Raw genomic sequence first — 17,346 nt, 5'->3', positions numbered from 1 at the left:
GTGTTCCTCCGGTAAACGGGAGTTGCATAATCTCATAGTCATAGGAACATGTATAAGTCATGAAGAAAGCAATAGCAACATACTAAACGATCGATGCTAAGCTAACGGAATGGGTCAAGTCAATCACATCATTCTCCTAATGATGTGATCCCGTTAATCAAATGACAACTCATGTCTATGGCTAGGAAACATAACCATCTTTGATCAACGAGCTAGTCAAGTAGAGGCATACTAGTGACACTCTGTTTGTCTATGTATTCACACATGTATCATGTTTCCGGTTAATACAATTCTAGCATGAATAATAAACATTATCATGATATAAGGAAATAAATAATAACTTTATTATTGCCTCTAGGCATATTTCCTTCAGAAAGAGCATCTGAATAAGCGGATACCTGCTGATCATAGCATCAACCGCAACATCATCAAGAGCCTTGGCTGCATCCCGATCAGCCTGGGAAGCAGCAGCAGCAGCAAGAACCGGCGGGGTAGGAGCCACTGGAGCAATAGGGCATGGCGGACAGGGGACCTCGACAGAGAGAACGCCCCACAGAAGAAGACCCCGCATATGGATGCGCATGAAACCCACAAACTCAGCATAGTTGGTGCCATCGAAGATCACCAGCACCGAGGAATAGCAATATAGCCCGAAGAATACATGAGGAGTCTCTGTTTTTTTTGGAGTCAACCGGAAGCAGAGACCCGATCTGGACTGGAACGATCCAGATCGAGCACACGCTCGCTCGGGCGCTCAGGAGCTCACGCGCCCGTAGAGGAGCGGCAGCAGGCCCGCACGCTCAGGGAGCCAGCCTGGACGAGGAGCGGCAGAGGTAGGCCGAGCAGGGGGCTGCGTCCCAGGCCGGGGCCGTGTCCAGGCGGGAGCGGCGTCCAGGCGGGGGCGGTCGGGCCGATGCCCAGGCAAGGAGCGGCAGCAGGCTCGCGCGCTCAGGAAGCCGGGCCGGGCGACAGCTAGGCGGGGACGGCAGAGACGGGCCGGACCGAGCTGGGACGGCGGCCACGCGGTGGCAGAGGATCCAGGCGGCGACGGATAGAGGAAGACCGGCAGCAGGCGGATCCGAGCTGAAGGCGGCTAGAGAGAGAGACAGCGGCCTAGGAGGAAGCGGACCTAGCAGCGGCGGCGGTGGCTGGGATGGACGTGCGCACAGAGTTGCATCGTGCGGGAGAGAGGCTAACCTGGCAACTGATACCATGTTGGATAATGAGCAACTAGTATTCACTGAGGGCCAAAGGCCAGTAGATATATATGTGTGGTAAGTGCAGAAAACCCCTTATACACTAGGGATATACATAAAAGGGGCTATACACATCTAACAGATAGACCCTAGAAGGGGACTCCGGTGCCTTGCGAGCAGGCTGACCTGAATCTTTTTGCGGCATGTACTACCATTTCTGTGGGTGATGGTCGAAACACAAGCTTTTAGAACCAAAGATGGTTGAAGAGACATGCCCCTAAGGAGATTCCTCCTGATTTGTTCAAGCTGGCCAGATCTAAGAAGCTGTCTGTTTGTGAAGCTTTGTCCAATGATGCTTGGATGAGAGGGTTGAGGAATATAAACACTCCGATGCTAATGGACTCCTTCATTAAACTTTGGTGGACTTTGCAAGGAACCTCGTTGCAACCTTGCCTGACTCAATTCGCTGGAAGCGTGGAACCTAACAGCAAATGGAGTGTACTCTGCAAAATCGGCCTATCACTTTCAGTTCCTAACTCGCATTCCACATCCTCATCTTCAGCGAGTTTGGAATATCAAAGCGGAGGGGAAGATCAATTCTTTTGCATGGACTCTGCTTCAGAACAGATTATGGACGGTTGACAGACTTCGGGCTCGTAATTGGGATCACAATGATGCTTGCTCGTACTGTGACCAAACCTTAGAATCTGCCATGCACCTGATCCTTGATTGCCCTTTTGCGAAAGAGGTTTGGCTCAAAGTTAGTGGCTCTTACCCTGCCGCTGCTCAAGCAGCCTTGGGTGCAACATCCATCCTGGACTGGTGGAGTAAAGTGAGAAGCCTGAGAAGAAAGGCAATGCTACTGATGAATGCACAGCGGTAGTGTATATTGCATGGCACCTCTGGATTGAGAGAAACAACAGAGTTTTCAAGGCCTCGTCGAGCTCTAATTCTACTTTGCTGCTTCTTGCAAGAGATGCGATCAGCCTCCTTAAGGAGGCAGGGGAGCAGTAGCCTGAGGGTGTCATGGCTGGATGCCTTTGGCTTCAGCCTTTTTTCCCTTTTTCTTCCTTGCTGTAATCATTTCCGGCTTCTGCTCCGGCAGTCTTGTACAGCCTTTCCCTCTAATATAATGAAAAGGCAGAGCTCCTACCGTTCCGGTCAAAGAAAAATAAAGCGCAGCCCTGTTATATTTTCATGCAGAATACCTAAAGTGTTGCGAATAATATCATGTGCTAGTGATTCTATAGTGGCCGCCTGCCTGCAAAGGGGTACCCTCGCTTAGTTGCTCTTGGGTGGAAACATCTTGGACTTTGGGCCTGCGCACACCCGGCCCACGCAGCCCAGGGCCCGCGAGCGGAAGAGAAGAGAAAACTTCGCTAGAAAGTTCCGTTTCCGCCTCTCCAACCACCGCGCCACGTGTTGGGAAATGAGCATGCATTTTCAAAAAAATTCCTACGATCACACGGTTGATGTAGTCGAACGTCTTCACGATCCAACCAATCTAGTACCGAACGTACGACACCTCCGAGTTCAGCACACGTTCAGCTCGATGACGTCCCTCGAACTCTTGATCCAGCAGAGGGTCGAGGGAGAGTTCCGTCAGCATGATGGCGTGGTGACGGTGATGGTGATGTGATCCACGCAGGGCTTCGCCTAAGCACTACGACGCCATGACCGAGGAGTAAACTGTGGAGGGGGCACCGCACACGGCTAAGAGAACAATTGATCTGCTATGGGGTGCCCCTGCCACCGTATATAAAGGAGGGGAGGAGGAGGCGGCCGGCCAGGAGGGGCGCGCCATGGGGGGAGTCCTACTAGGACTCCACTCCTAGTAGGATTCGCCCCCCCTTTTCCTTTCTTACCGGAGGGGAAAAGGAAGGAGAGGGAGAGGGAAAGGGGGGCGCCGCCCCCTCCCCTAGTCTAATTTCGGACCCCATTGGGGGGGCGCGGCCACCCCTTGCGGCCTCCCCTCTCTCTCCACTAAGGCCCATGTAGGCCCAATAATTCCCCGGAGGGTTCCGGTAACCCCTCGGTACTCCGGTAAAATACACCGAACCACTCGAAACCATTCCGATGTCCGAATACTACCTTCCAATATATGAATCTTTACTCTCGACCATTTTGAGACTCCTCGTCATGTTCCCTGATCTCATCCGGGACTCCAAACAAAATTCGGTCACCAAAACACATAACTCATAATACAAATCGTCATCGAATGTTAAGCGTGCGGACCCTACTGGTTCGAGAACTATGTAGACATGAACGAGACACATCTCAGGTCAATAACCAATAGCGGAACCTGGATGCTCATATTGGTTCCTATATATTCTACGAAGATCTTTATCGGTCAAACCGCAATAACAACATACGTTATTCCTTTTGTCATCGGTATGTTACTTGCCCAAGATTCGATCGTCGGTATCATCATACCTAGTTAAATCTCATTACTGGCAAGTCTCTTTACTCGTTTGTAATGCATTATCCCGTAACTAACTCATTAGTCACATTACCTGCAAGGCTTATAGTGATGTGCATTGCCGAGAGGGCCCAGAGATACCTCTCCGATACTCGGAGTGACAAATCCTAATCTTAATCTATGCCAACCGAACAAACACCTTCGGAGACACCTGTAGAGCATCTTTATAATCACTCAGTTACATTGTGACGTTTGATAGCACACAAGGTGTTCCTCCGGTATTCGGGAGTTGAATAATCTCATAGTCAGAGGAATATGTATAAGTCATGAAGAAAGCAACAACAATAAAACTTAACGATCATTATGCTAAGCTAACGGATGGGTCTTATCCATCACATCATTCTCTAATGATGTGATCCCGCTCATCAAATGACAACACATGTCTATGGTCAGGAAACTTAGCCATCTTTGATTAACGAGCTAGTCAAGTAGAGGCATACTAGGGACCCTCTGTTTTGTCTATGTATTCACACATGTACTAAGTTTCCGGTTAATACAATTCTAGCATGAATAATAAACATTTATCATGATATAAGGAAATATAAATAACAACTTTATTATTGCCTCTAGGGCATATTTCCTTCACCGCGCCGCAACGCCACCTCGCCTTCCCTTCCCACTTCTCTTCCTCCTCCTCGCCCGCCACCATTAGCCACCCCCAGTCGCCGCTGCCCCCACGCAACCCTAACACTAGCCCGCCCACCCCCGGTACCCTGGCCGGTGTTCAAACCCGCGCCGATGGAGCCCGAGCAGCCGACGGCCGGCCCCCGCCGTCGTCACCGCCGAGCCAGAGGAGGGGGACGAGGAGGAGGAGGAGACGGAGTCGACCGACATGGAGCAGGAGGCAGCGGAGGACGAGGAGGACGTTGCTCGACCGCGTGGAGGCCCTGATCTCGCGCGTCGTCGATCAGGAGGGCAACCCCAACCCCAGCCTCATCCACACCCTCGCCACCATATGCGAGGACCAGAAGGTCAGCTCTGTCACCCATCCTCCCCCTCCCCCTTTCCTTCCCACTTCTTCCTGCTCACGCGGTGGGAATTTGGGTCCGCCGCCGCCGCCCGCTTTGTTGGATTGATCGATCGATTGGTTCCTAGGGATTCCCCTCCCCGCACCTCTCCCATAGTGCTATATCAATGGCTTGCGCTCATGTATTGCGTCGGGGTTGAAAAAGATGAAGCGCGTTAAAAAGTATGAACCAATTGCTCGGCCTGTCACCGTGGTTGTGCATGATAAATACTTTGTGTTAAGAAGATGGAGCATGACAACGCTATATGATTTTGTAGGGATAGCGTTCTTTAGCATTGATATTTTGAAAGGCATGATTGTTATTGGTATGCCTGAGTTTTGATGTCTTTATGTCAAATTATAGACTATTGCTTTGAATCATTCAGTTCTAAATATTCATGCAATAAAAAAAGATTACATGATGGACATGTTAGGTAGCATTCCAAATAAAAAATTCTATTTTTATCATTTACTTATTCGAGGATGAGCATGAATTAAGCTTGGGGATGCTTGATACGTCTCCAACGTATATATAATTTTTTATTATTCCAGGCTATTATAGTATCAATCTTGGATGTCTTATATGCAATTATATATCATTTTTGGGCTAATCTATTAACCTAGTGCCAAGTGTGAGTTGCTGTTTTTTTTTTTGCCTATTTTTGGTTTTCCAGAAAATCAGTACCAAACGAAGTCCAAATGCCCGGAAATTTTTGACGATTTTTTTTGGACAAGAGAGACCCTAGAAGTTTTGGGAGGAGACCAGAAGGCAACCGAGGAGGCGACAAGGCACTTGGACGCACCCAAGTACCTTGTCGGCCCCTCGTGGCTCTGTCTGACCTAATTCCACCTCTATAAATTCTCTAAAATCGGGAGACCAATAAAGGGCCACCCAAAATACTTTTTCCGTCGCTGGCAAGTTCGGTTCTTTGGAGATCCCATCTGGAGGCCTTTTCTGGTCCTCTGCCGGAGGGGAAGTCGATCACGGAGGGCCTCTACAACCTTGCTGCCCTTTCCGATGATGTGTGAGTATAGTTTACTACAGACCTACGGGTCCATAGCTAGTAGCTAGATGACTTCTTCCCTCTCTTTGATCTTCAATACAATGTTTTCCTCGATGTTCTTAGAGATCTATTCGATGTAATCTTCTTTTGCGGTATGTTTGTTGGGATCTGATGAATTATGGGTTTATGATCAGATTATCCATGAATATTATTTGAGTTTTCTCTGAACTCTTTTATGCATGATTGTTATAGCTTTGTATTTCTCTCTGATCTATCTGTTTGGTTTGGCCAACTAGATCGATTTATCTTGCAATGGGGAGGTGCTTGAGTTTACTTTGTCTTCATCATGTCATCTTGCTTAAGGCGTTACTTCGTTCTTTATGAACTTAATACTCTACATGCATACTGGATAACGGACGATGTGTGGAGTAATAGTAGTAGATGCAGGCATGAGTCGGTCTACTTGTCTCGAACGTGATGCCTATATACATGATCATTGCCTTGGATATCGTCATAACTATGAGTTTTTTTATCAATTGACCAACAGTAATTTGTTTATCCATCACATGCTTTTTGTTCGAGAGAGAAGCCTCTAGTGAAAACTATGCCCCCCGGATCTATCTTTATCATATATTAAAAACTAAAAATACCTTGCTACAATTTATTTATCCTTTTTTTGTGTGTTTTATCTATGTACCATTATCAGACTTGATCCTTGCAATTAACCACCGAGGGGATTGACAACCCCTTGATCGCGTTGGGTGCAAGTATTTATTCTTTTGTGTGTAGGTGTTGTTCACGAGGTCTTGTGTGGTTCTTCTGGATTGATAACCTTAGTTCTTAACTGAGGGAAATACTTATCTCTACTGTACTGCATCATCCTCTCCTCTTCGAGGAAATCACAAGGCAGCTCACAAGTAGCGGGGGGCAAGAGGCCCCCTTCAACAACGGCTGGTTGGTGAAACGGTGAGGTCCCCTCCTTTCAAAGTTGATGATGACGCCTTCGTCTTGAGTCTGCCCTTCGCTCGCAGGGTTTTTTGTTCCCTCTGCCTAGATCAACTTGTGTTTCGGTAGACAAGGGATTCAACAGTATCAAGCGACACTTCTCTTTGTATCTTTGATGTGCTTGTTCGCTCGTAGCCTTTGTTCATTGTTCTCCTTAGTACATTGTATGTTATTCACTAGTCCAGGATTTTGTTCCTCGCTCCTCGTATTGTGTAATTTTATTTCATGTTGAGGATATCGCTTATCGTTCGTGTCTCGGCGAGCTGGCGTTAGAGACTAATCGGAAATCGGCCGATTAATCAATTTTATCGTCGACTATTAATCGGTCATTTTTTTTTGCAAATCCCAGGTTCCCAACACTAAAATATGTTATATTCAACACTAAAACACTATTGGACAGAAGTGTTACCTTGATTCCTAGCCTTTGAATCCTCGTATGATGACAAACAAAATAGGACAACTGTACATATTGCATAACAAGGACCACAAAACGCAAATAAACATAGTTTTTTGCAAACATAGTGCTATAAATAGGCCCGATTTATCGGTAGATTCCCGATAAATATCTTGTCATAGCGATAAATCGGCCCAAACGATAAACGGTGAAGATAAGACATAATCTTACTAATCGGTCACCCCAAGCATAGCGATAAATCGCTGAATCGAAAGAGATATTTTAACAGTGATCTTATCGGTCACCCCAAGAGTAGCGATAAGTCGGACGATAAATCGCTGAATCGGAAGATTTTTCGAACAATTTATTTATGTATAAAGTGGGTGAAAGACTATTTCTAGTCAATTCTTGTGATATACTGATGTGAACTAATGTGGCAATATTCCCTCTAGTCTTTTTTACCTCCCGCATATGAGATTTGTCTAAAGTCTAACTTCATAAAGTTTGACCAACATTATCGATAAAAAATATCAACATTCACAATACGAAATCAATATCATTACATGCATCATGAATTTAATTTTTATATTGTATTATAACTTTATGCAGATGTTGCTATTTTTTCATATAAATATGGTCAAATTTTACGAAGTTTGACTCCAGACGAATCTTATATACGGAGGGAGTACATACATCAGATCGGTAACACACTATACTTGGGGGCAATGTTACTAGGGCAGGACTTCATAATGACAAATAGATAAAAAGTGTAGTGCCATTTTTTTTACATTTTTAACACTGGAACTTGGTAAAAAACTGGAATAGTTTTTTTGAAACTAAAAAAAAACTGGAATAGTTTCTCCGGAAAAAAGAGAGGATAAAACTGGGCCGGTTAATGATTTGGGCCGTTGGTTGGGCCATCCGTGGTGCACGAGGCCCAATTTTTAGGCTCTTCCTGTCTTCCAAATCAACCGAGAGCTCTGAATCTCTTTGCTTCTTGAAATCGGTTGCAGCGGGAGACGAGAGACGCTGTGTCGTCGTCTATATAGCCTCCCTCACCTCGCCTCGCCATCCTCCCCTCTCCCATCCTTTCTTGTAGCCTCCTTCCCTCCACGCGCGCCCGAGTTCTTGCGACCTCTGAATCTCCTTCATCTGGGCGTTCTTGCGAAGCTGTTCGACCGAGGCGAGATGGGGGACAAGCGGAAGGCCACCGACGACGACATCCCCGGGGCGGGGACGGAGACTACAGCCGTCGACGACACATCACAGGCGCCTGCAGAACCGACGGCTACTGCAGCCGGCAGTTTGCAGCCGCTTCCAGGCCCCGCCGGCGCCCCTATCCAGTTCCTTAGAGGCGGCCGCGGCGGCGGGTCGGGGCACGGGGGATTCTCTCAGTCGGCACCGATGACGATGCTCGAGCAGCCACTGCGCAATCAAGGTGCGTTCCCTCCCAAGAAAAGCGCAAAATTCTTTCTCTATGGTCCGTGTGGTTTCTTGGTTCGTCATTGACGTCGGAGTTCGATTTCTTGGTTTCTTTCGATCGTACAGGCAGTCCGCGTGCGGCGCCTACAGCCGGAGCCGGCGACACTGCAGCACGGGTGTCTTCGGCGACTGTCACCGCTGCAGGGCCCCCCGACGCCTGGCACGGGGGATTCGCTCCGCCGCTGGGCAATCCAGGTGGGTTCCCTCTCAAGTTCTTTGTCTCTGGTCCGTGCGGTTTCTTGGTTAGTTAACGTCGGAGTTCGATTTCTTGGTCTCTTTCGAGGTTGATGCCCGCTTCTGGGATTAATTGTAACATCTTTCAGATGCCTTGGTTCCTTGATATTGATTTCTTGGTTTCTAATTCTATTCCCTCCACTGTGTAATTCTTTTGTAGCCTACACCGGGGAGTCTTCCACGAGCCACGCGCCGGCAGCCTATGCGACCCGACCTCCGTCTCTTCCAGCTCTCGGTCACGGGCGCGGGGGCAATCCTGTTACAGGTGTGTTCCTTTCCTTCCCAACCCAAGAAAATCGCAAATTCTTTCTCTCTGGTTCTTGGTTCTTCACTCACGCCGGAGTTGGATTTCTTGTTTTTCTTTGGTTTCTTAGTAACTAGCCTGAGAGACGCCAGCCGGCGCAGATTACTGGCAAGGCGGCAGCCCGGCAACGCCAGTGCGCCTCAGGCTCAGGGCATTCCCATTCCCAGCAACGCCGGTGCGCCTCAGGGCCAGGAGGCAATCCCAGATATGGAGAAGGAGGCAGTCCTGGACATCGAGCAGGGGGTTCTAGATGAGCTGGAGTCCTCGATTCAGCGTCCAGACATAGACTTTTGCCTTCTCTGCCCGAAGCCGTTGGAGACGCAGACGGTTTTGGTGGTCGAGGGCGAGGACCCCAAGTGGATCTGCGAGGATTGCGAAGCCGATCTGCAGCAGGCTCCGGATCCGGTCCTTGAGCCGCAGGGCCAGGGGGCAGTCCCGGTGAATGTCGACGGGGTTTTTTACGATCGGGCTGCGCTGGAGCAGCACCAGGCCATATGGGCGAGGCTGCAGGTGGAGCTGGAGATGGCGGCCATTCGTACGAAGGAACGCCACCGCGGCGGCCCGCCACCGCCACCACCGCCGCCGCCGCCAGGGGGGGTCTGCTAGCTTTTCTCAACTCTGGGAGCAGACAGCTTAACTGCTGAGCCTTTTCTGCTGAGCTCTCGTTTTGACAGGACAGAACAGAATGATTCCTCTGTGATGTGGCCAAATGCGGCAATGCATACTTGTAGGACTTGATACTTGAGTAGATCGACAAAACTATATACTTGTAGGACTTGTTTCCTTATCACTTAGTATTTTAGTAACTGATACTATAATACTTGCTGTAGATCGATTTCACTCAGTGTAGTGCAGTCTGATTCGTTAATCTTTGGCTCTTTTCTGACGCTTTAGTTTTGCCTTGTTTTAACTGATTTTTGGCTCTCTGAGTTTGATTTTGGCTCTTTCAGTTTGACCAAATGAGTACTCAGAATTTAGTTCCTACTGTTCCAGTTTAAGCTTATGAGTGATGATCATTGTAAATTCACTTTCAATTTAATATGCTCTGGCCAATACATATAACAGATTCAGTCCTTTTATATCTTTCAGTCCTTTGTCGTCAGTAAATGATTTGGCGTGGAGAATAGGTTTCCTGACGCTTTAGTTTTGCCTCAAGTGTTTCACTTTCAGTTTAACAGAATGAGTAATCAGTGTTTAGTTGCTACTGTTCTAGTTTAAGCTTACGAGTGATGATCATTGTAAATTCTAGTAATGTGCTATGGCCAATATATATAACAGACTCTAGTAATGTGCTTGTCGCCAGTAAGTTATTCGGCATGGAGAATAAGGCTGTGGACGCTTTGGTTTTGCCTCGTATTTTTGACTGGTTTAGTTTCAGTTAAACTGAATGAGTGCTCGAAGTATCTAGTTTCAGTTGTCAAGACTCTTGGTTCTCTGAACTTCCTGTCTCTGAACACACTTAAAGAAATCAGCATCTTCTATGAAGAATTCAACAGCTACTTGTGAAAGATCAATGCCCCTCTAAGAACAAGGGCTCCCCTGTACAGTGTCCGACAACGGCTACAGTTAACTGAAGTTTTTTTTTTTTTTTGAAAACACACAGGTAACTGAAGTCTACCTGTTGTAAGCTTCAGTTAACACTTTCTTTTTTGCGGGGGACAGTTAACTGAATTTTATTATCATCAAGGCTACAGTTGACTATTTATTATCATCAAGGCTTCAGTTAACTGTTTATTATCATGAAGGCTTCAGTCATATGCTTGTCGTCGGTAAGTGATCCGGCGTGGAGAATAAGGTCGGGGATGCTTTGGTTTTGCATTGTATGTTTGACTGGTCTAATTTCAGTTAAATCGAATGAGCACACATATTTTGTTCGTACTATGCGTCATACATACTTGAGTAGATCCATGAAACTATGTACTTGTTTCCTTGTAAGTGATCTGACATTAGTAGATGAAACTATATACTTGCTTTGGATGTTATTCAGTGTGCAGTTTGATCCGTTAATGCTTCACTTTCAGTTTAACCAAATGCTTGAGGTTGTTTCCTTTTTTATCTTGCACAGTCTGATTCGTTAGTAATCAGTTAAAGCGAACGAGTGCTCAATTTTTTTCGTTTCAGTTGCCAGGACACTAGTTCTCTGAACTTCCTGTCTCTGAACATACCTGAAGAAATCGACATCTTCTCTGAAGAATTCGACAGCAACTGGATCGCTGACCGGATCGCTGCCAGGGAGACGGACGGCTGGGATGCGCTCCAGTTATGGAAGATGAATGGCTCTCGAAGACCAAGGGCTCTACTGTTCAGTGTCCGACAATAGCTACACTTGACGGTAAGTAGCTTTTGGTGGTCGACCGGCAACGTGGCTCCGCACCATCGCCACCGCCATGGTGCTCTGTTTTGAACTTCATCGCCATCGCCAACGTAGCTTTTGGATGTCCTCTCAACCATTTATGCTTTGCTCTATTTTGTTTGCTATATTCAACTGCTCTGACAATAGTAAATGATACTTCATACTTGCTATGGATGTCAGTGTGAACTCGTCAATCTTTGGTTTGGCCTCAAGTGTTTGACTGATTAACTTTCAGTTTAACCAAATGATTACTCAGAGCTTCGTTTTAAGCTTGCAAGTGATGATCGTTGTAATTTAAGCTTGTAAGTGATTTGGCGTGGAGAATAGGCTTTGGTTTCCTGATGCCTCAGTTTTACGTCGTATGGTTGACTGGTTTAGTTTCAGTTAAAACCGAATGAGTGCTCCAATTTTCTTGTTACCATACACTAGTTCTCTGAACTTCTTGCCTCAGAACACACCTGAAGAAATTGACACCTTCTCTGAAGAATTTGACCCACTTGTGAAAGATCAATGCCCCTCAGAGACCAAGGACTCCCCTGTTCAGTGTCCGACAACGGCTACAGTAGACTGAAGTTTTTTTTTTAAACACAGTTAACTGAAGTTTGTTTAAATAACACACAGTTAACTGAAGTTTAACTGCTGCAAGCTTCAGTTAACTCTTTTTTATTTTTTCTTTTTTGCGGGGGTCAGTTAAATCTTTTTTATTTTCTTTTTTTGCGGGGGTCAGTTAACTCTTTTTTCTTTTTTCTTTTTTGCGGGGGTCAGTTAACTCTGTCCACTGCGTGTAATTTCAGTTCCTCCAACTTCAGCCACTCGTGGATCGGATTATCATCTTCTCCAAGTATTATTATCTGTAGCTAGTGCTAGAACTAGAACTAGAGTACTTGGTAGATCAGATCAATCGCCATGAACTACTTGGTAGATCAGATCGATCGCCATGAACAAGACTACTTGGTGGATAGGGTTATCATCTACTTGGTAGAATCAAATAAGCGAGGTTGTTTCCTTTTTTGTCTTGCACAGTCTGACTCTTCAGTTAAAGCGAATGAGTGCTCAAATTTTTTAGTTCTTTGGTTTTGCCTCAAGTGTTTGACTAATTAACTTTCAGTTTAACCAAATGACTACTCAGAGCTTCGTTTTAAGCTTGCAAGTGATGATCTTTGTAATTTCTAGTAGTATGCTATGGACAATACTACATATAACAGATTCAGTGATGCATATGCTTCCTTTGTCTTCAGCAAGTGATTTGGCGTGGAGATAGGCTGTGGATGCTTTGGTTTCACCTCGTATGTTGACTGGTTTAATTTCAGTTAAACCCAATGAGCGCCCAAATTTTCTTGTTTCAGTACACACCTGGTTCTTTGAACTTCCTGCCTCTGAACACACCTGAAGAAATTGAAACCTTCTCTGAAGAATTCGATAGCTACCAGGGAGGCGGACGGCTAGGATGCGCTCCACTTGTAAAAGATCAACGCCCCTCAAAGACCAAGGGCTCCCCTCTTCAGTGTCCGACAACGGCTACAGTTGACTGAAGTTTTTTTTTTAACACACAGTTAACTGAAGTTTAAGTACTGTAAGATTCCGTTAACTCTTTTTTTGTGGGGTCAGTTAACTCTTTCTTCTCCTAGTATTATTCAGTGACTTTTTTTTTGTCTCCGTTTGGCATTTTTGGGTTCTGACGCTATATATCTCGAGTTTGGAGATATAACATAACGCTATATTATAAGTTGGTTGCTGGCCTCATCATCTTTGAGTTCTTCTTAATGGATGCCCTGGGCCTCCATTCGCTCATAGAAACGGACTGCGACAAGGAGATCCGCTATCTCCAATGCTCTTCATTCTTGCCATGGACCCCCTGCTGAGGATGTTCGAGTGCGCCACAAGTCATGGCATTCTAGAGCCCATTCCTAGAAATGCCGCAAGGATGAGAACAAGCTTATATGCTGACGACGCTGCCATCCTTGCTTCTCCGGATTGCTCCCAGCTTGATGCTATCTTCAAGATTCTGGAGGTGTTCGGCCCTATCTCGGGCCTCAAAATTAATCCCGCAAAACGCGTCGTCTATCCCATTCGTTGCCAGCAGGATACTATGCAGAACGGTCTTGCTGGGTTCGGTGGCGCTGTTGGATCGTTCCCTTGCAAATATCTTGGGCTCCCCCTTTCGTTCAAGAAGCTGAGAAGGATTGATTTGTAGCCATTCCTTCAAAAGGGTGCTGGGAGGTTAAGCATCTGGAATGGGAAGCTTCTGAACCGGACCGGCCGCCTTGACTTGATCAACTCTGTCCTCACGGCCACCATCACCTTTTTCCTAACTGTTTTTGCACCAAATGGTTGGTTCACTAAGAAATTCGAGAAGTTAAGGTGCAATTTCCTTTGGAACGCTGATGAGGAGGCACATGGTGGAAAATGTCTTGTTAATTGGAGAAGGATATGCACGCCCAAGAGTGTGGGTGGCCTAGGCATCAAAGATATACATGCCTTCGGACATGCTCTTCGTCTTCGCTGGCCTTGGCATGAATGGGATGATGTGGATAGTGTTGGATAATGAGCAACTAGTATTCATTGAGGGCCAAAGGCCAGTACATATACATGTGTGGTGAAGTGTAGAAAACCCCTTATACGCTGGGGATATACAGAAAAGGGGCTATACACATCTAACACCTCCCTTCAAACTCATGGTGGGTCAACAACACTGAGTTTGGAGAGAAAAAAGCCATGTTGCGCTCGAGTTTGTGCCTTCGTGAAGAAGTCCGCCAACTGTAACTCAGAAGGCACATAGTGAAGAGCAAGAGTCCGATCCTACACAGCAGTACGCACAAGGTGGGCATCCACACCGATGTGCTTGGTGAGCTCATGCTTCACCGGGTCACGAGCAATACTGATAGCACCGGTACTGTCAGACAGTAAGGGAGTCGAGGTAGTAGCAGACACACCAAAATCCTCAAGTACCACCGTAACCAAATCACCTCAGCCGTCAACATAGCCATTGCTCGCAACTCAGCCTCTGTACTCGAGCGAGAAACCGTAGTCTGTTTCTTGGTCTTCCAGGCAATAAGAGAGCCACCAAGAAAGACACAGTAAGCAGACAGCGAGCGTCGATCGGAGGGATCACTAGCCCAGGTAGCATCAGAGTAGGCCTGGAGCAACAGAGGTGGGGGCTGAAACAAACTGACTCAGGATGTGAACGGGATAGGAGATGTCAAGACACGTAACAGCAAGATAGACAAGGCTGCCAACGAGGTGACGATAGCGAGTGGGATTAGGAAGAGGGTCACCGTCAGAGGCACGAAGCTGAACATTGAGCTCCATAGGAGTCTCAACAGTGCGCTCATCACCGAGCGCGGCTCGATCAAGAAGATCTGAATATATTTTTCCTGGGAGATGTAGAAGCCATCAGAGATCGAGGAAACCTCAATCCCAAGAAAATAGCGAAGAGGACGAAGATCAGACATGAGAAACTGGTCGCGAAGGCGAGCCTTAACAAAGGCATTGTAGTCAGAGTCATCACCAGTGATGATCATGTCATCAACATAGAGAAGGAGAAGAGTCCGACCACGAGGAGACGTGTGAATAAACAACGCAGGATCATGATCACTGGGCAAGAAGCCAGCGGCAGTCACCACAGAGGAAAAACGCTCAAACCAGGCGCGAGGGGCCTGTTTAAGACAATAGAGAGAGCGGCGAAGTCGACAGACCATGCCATCAGGAGCATAGTACCCCGGTGGGGGCTGCATATAAACCTCCTCACGTAACTTGCCATTGAGAAAAGCGTTCTAGACATCAAGTTGAGAGATAGACCAATGACGAACAGAAGCCACAGCAAGGAGAGTGCGTACAGTGGTCATGTGGGCCACAGGAGCGAATGTTTCATCATAATCGCGTCCATGCACCTGCTAAAAGCCACGAGCCACAAGCCGAGCTTTGTAGCGCTCAAGAGAACCATCGGAGCGAGTCTTAATCTTCTAGACCCACTTGCAGGTGATGGGACGGACACCGGAAGGCAGGGAAACCAGATCCCATGTGCCAGAGCGCTCAAGGGCAGCAAGCTCTTCGGCCATCGCAAGCTGCCATTCAGGCTGAGTCATGGCAGTCCGATAGGAAGTGGGCTCAGCAATGACGGAGAGACCATACCGATAAGGAGAATAGCGATTAGGCGGGGGCGAGGCCGAGCACGGAGGTTATGCACCGGGGGAGGCGTGAGGAGAGGCGCACCAGAGGTGGAAGGCGCATCAGGGGAAGCATCCTCAGTACGAGGGCGGCGGGTATAGTAGAGAGGAAACGGTGAGAGAGGGTGACAGGCTGGAGATGATGGTGAGGTGGAGGAGGAGGATGGGGAAGAGGGGGTCGATGGTGAAGGAGAATGAATGAGAGGTACCGGAGGAAGAGGTGAAACATGAGGCACATAGCAGGGTGTATCGGGAAGGAGAAGAAAGGAAATATCATCCACAGAGAAGCTCGAGGAAGAAGGACGTGGGTAGTAAGAACGAGACTCGTCAAAAGTCACATCACGCGAGATGCGCAAGCGACGACCAACAGGATCCCAGCAGCGATAGCCCTTGTGCTCATCACTGTAGCCAAGGAAAACACACTCAACCGACTGAGCAGTCAGTTTGGTGCGTTCTCGCGGGGCAAGAAGGACATAGCACACACATCCAAACATACGAAGAGCTGAGTAGTTAGGAGAGCGACCAGAGAGACACTCCATAGGAATACCACCCTGCAGAGCAGTCGATTGCTGAATGTTGATGAGATAGGTGGATGCAGAAACAGCCTCAGCCCAAAAGGGGGTGGAAGGGAAGCGACAATCATCAGCGCACGAGCCGTCTCAAGCAGATGACGATGCTTACGTTCAGCAACGCCATTCTGAGCTTGAGCACCAGGACAAGAGAACTGGGCAAGAGTACCCTGTTCCGCGAGAAAACCACGCAACAGTTGGGAGATATACTCTCCAGCAGAGTCAGCACGAAAAGTATGAATGGGCGTGGAAAACTGGGTGTGAACCATGACAGCAAATCGTTTGTATATAGAGAGAACCTCGCTACGAGATTTCATGAAGTAGAGCCAAGTGTAGCGAGAGAAATCATCAATAAACAAAACATAGTAGCGATGACCACCTTTCGAATCAAAGGGAGCAGGACCCCAGACATTAGAATGAACTAAGTCAAAAGGATGCTGAGATACCGACTCACTGGTAGGATAAGGTAACTGGGTCTGTTTGCCAAGTCTACAACCATTACGATATAAAGAAACATCTCCAGATATAGACCCCAAGAGGCACTGACGCACTAAGGATGACAAGCGAAAGCCACAGATGTGACCAAGGCGATGATGCCACTGCTGGAAGGACGCAGACAAGGAGGCAGCAAGAGCATGAGAGCTGGCAGAAGTGGTGGCAGCGGAAGGAACACAAAGCCAGTCAACCACCCAAAGGCCCTCTGACTCACGGCGCCGGGGCCCAGCACCAACCAAAGCCTTGGTGCGACGATCCTGAATGGAGCAAGAGTCGGAATCAAGAATGACACGACAACCAGAATCAGAGTAAGTTGGGCAGGGGAAAAAAGATTCATGGTAAGGCGAGGAACATGTGAAACACTAGGAACAGAAAAGGATGGAGTGGAAAGAATCCCATGAATGGCAACATAAAGGGATGTGCCATCGGTAGTAAGAACATTAATGAGAGAATCAAGAGGGCGAAGAGAAGACAACGCTGAAGAATCAGAGGACATATGAAAGGAAGCTCCAGAGTCCAGAACCCACGAAGATGTACCTGACAGTGTAGATGTCGACGGTGATGAAGTGGTGAAAGTAGTCACAACAGCAGCAGAGCCCATCGATGAAGAACCGGAGGAAGCTAGAAGGCGCTTGAGCCGCACAATGTCCTGGTCAGTG

General features: G+C 47.4%; 1 protein-coding gene across 1 annotated transcript; it reads left to right on the top strand.

The window, feature by feature from the left end:
- Nucleotides 1–8,084: 8,084 nt before the first annotated feature.
- Nucleotides 8,085–9,972, top strand: LOC123125897 (uncharacterized). Its single transcript, XM_044546339.1, has 4 exons — nt 8,085–8,522; nt 8,633–8,761; nt 8,961–9,065; nt 9,175–9,972. The coding sequence occupies exons 1-4, from the start codon at nt 8,273–8,275 to the stop codon at nt 9,708–9,710; spliced, it is 1,020 nt and encodes a 339-aa protein (XP_044402274.1). The 5' UTR covers nt 8,085–8,272; the 3' UTR covers nt 9,711–9,972.
- The last annotated feature ends 7,374 nt before the right edge of the window (nt 9,973–17,346 follow it).

This window comes from Triticum aestivum, chromosome 5D (assembly GCF_018294505.1).
Source record: "Triticum aestivum cultivar Chinese Spring chromosome 5D, IWGSC CS RefSeq v2.1, whole genome shotgun sequence".
NCBI classification, from domain to species: Eukaryota; Viridiplantae; Streptophyta; class Magnoliopsida; order Poales; family Poaceae; genus Triticum; species Triticum aestivum.
Note: the sequence above shows the minus strand (reverse complement) of the source record. Positions and strands in the feature narration are given on the sequence as shown.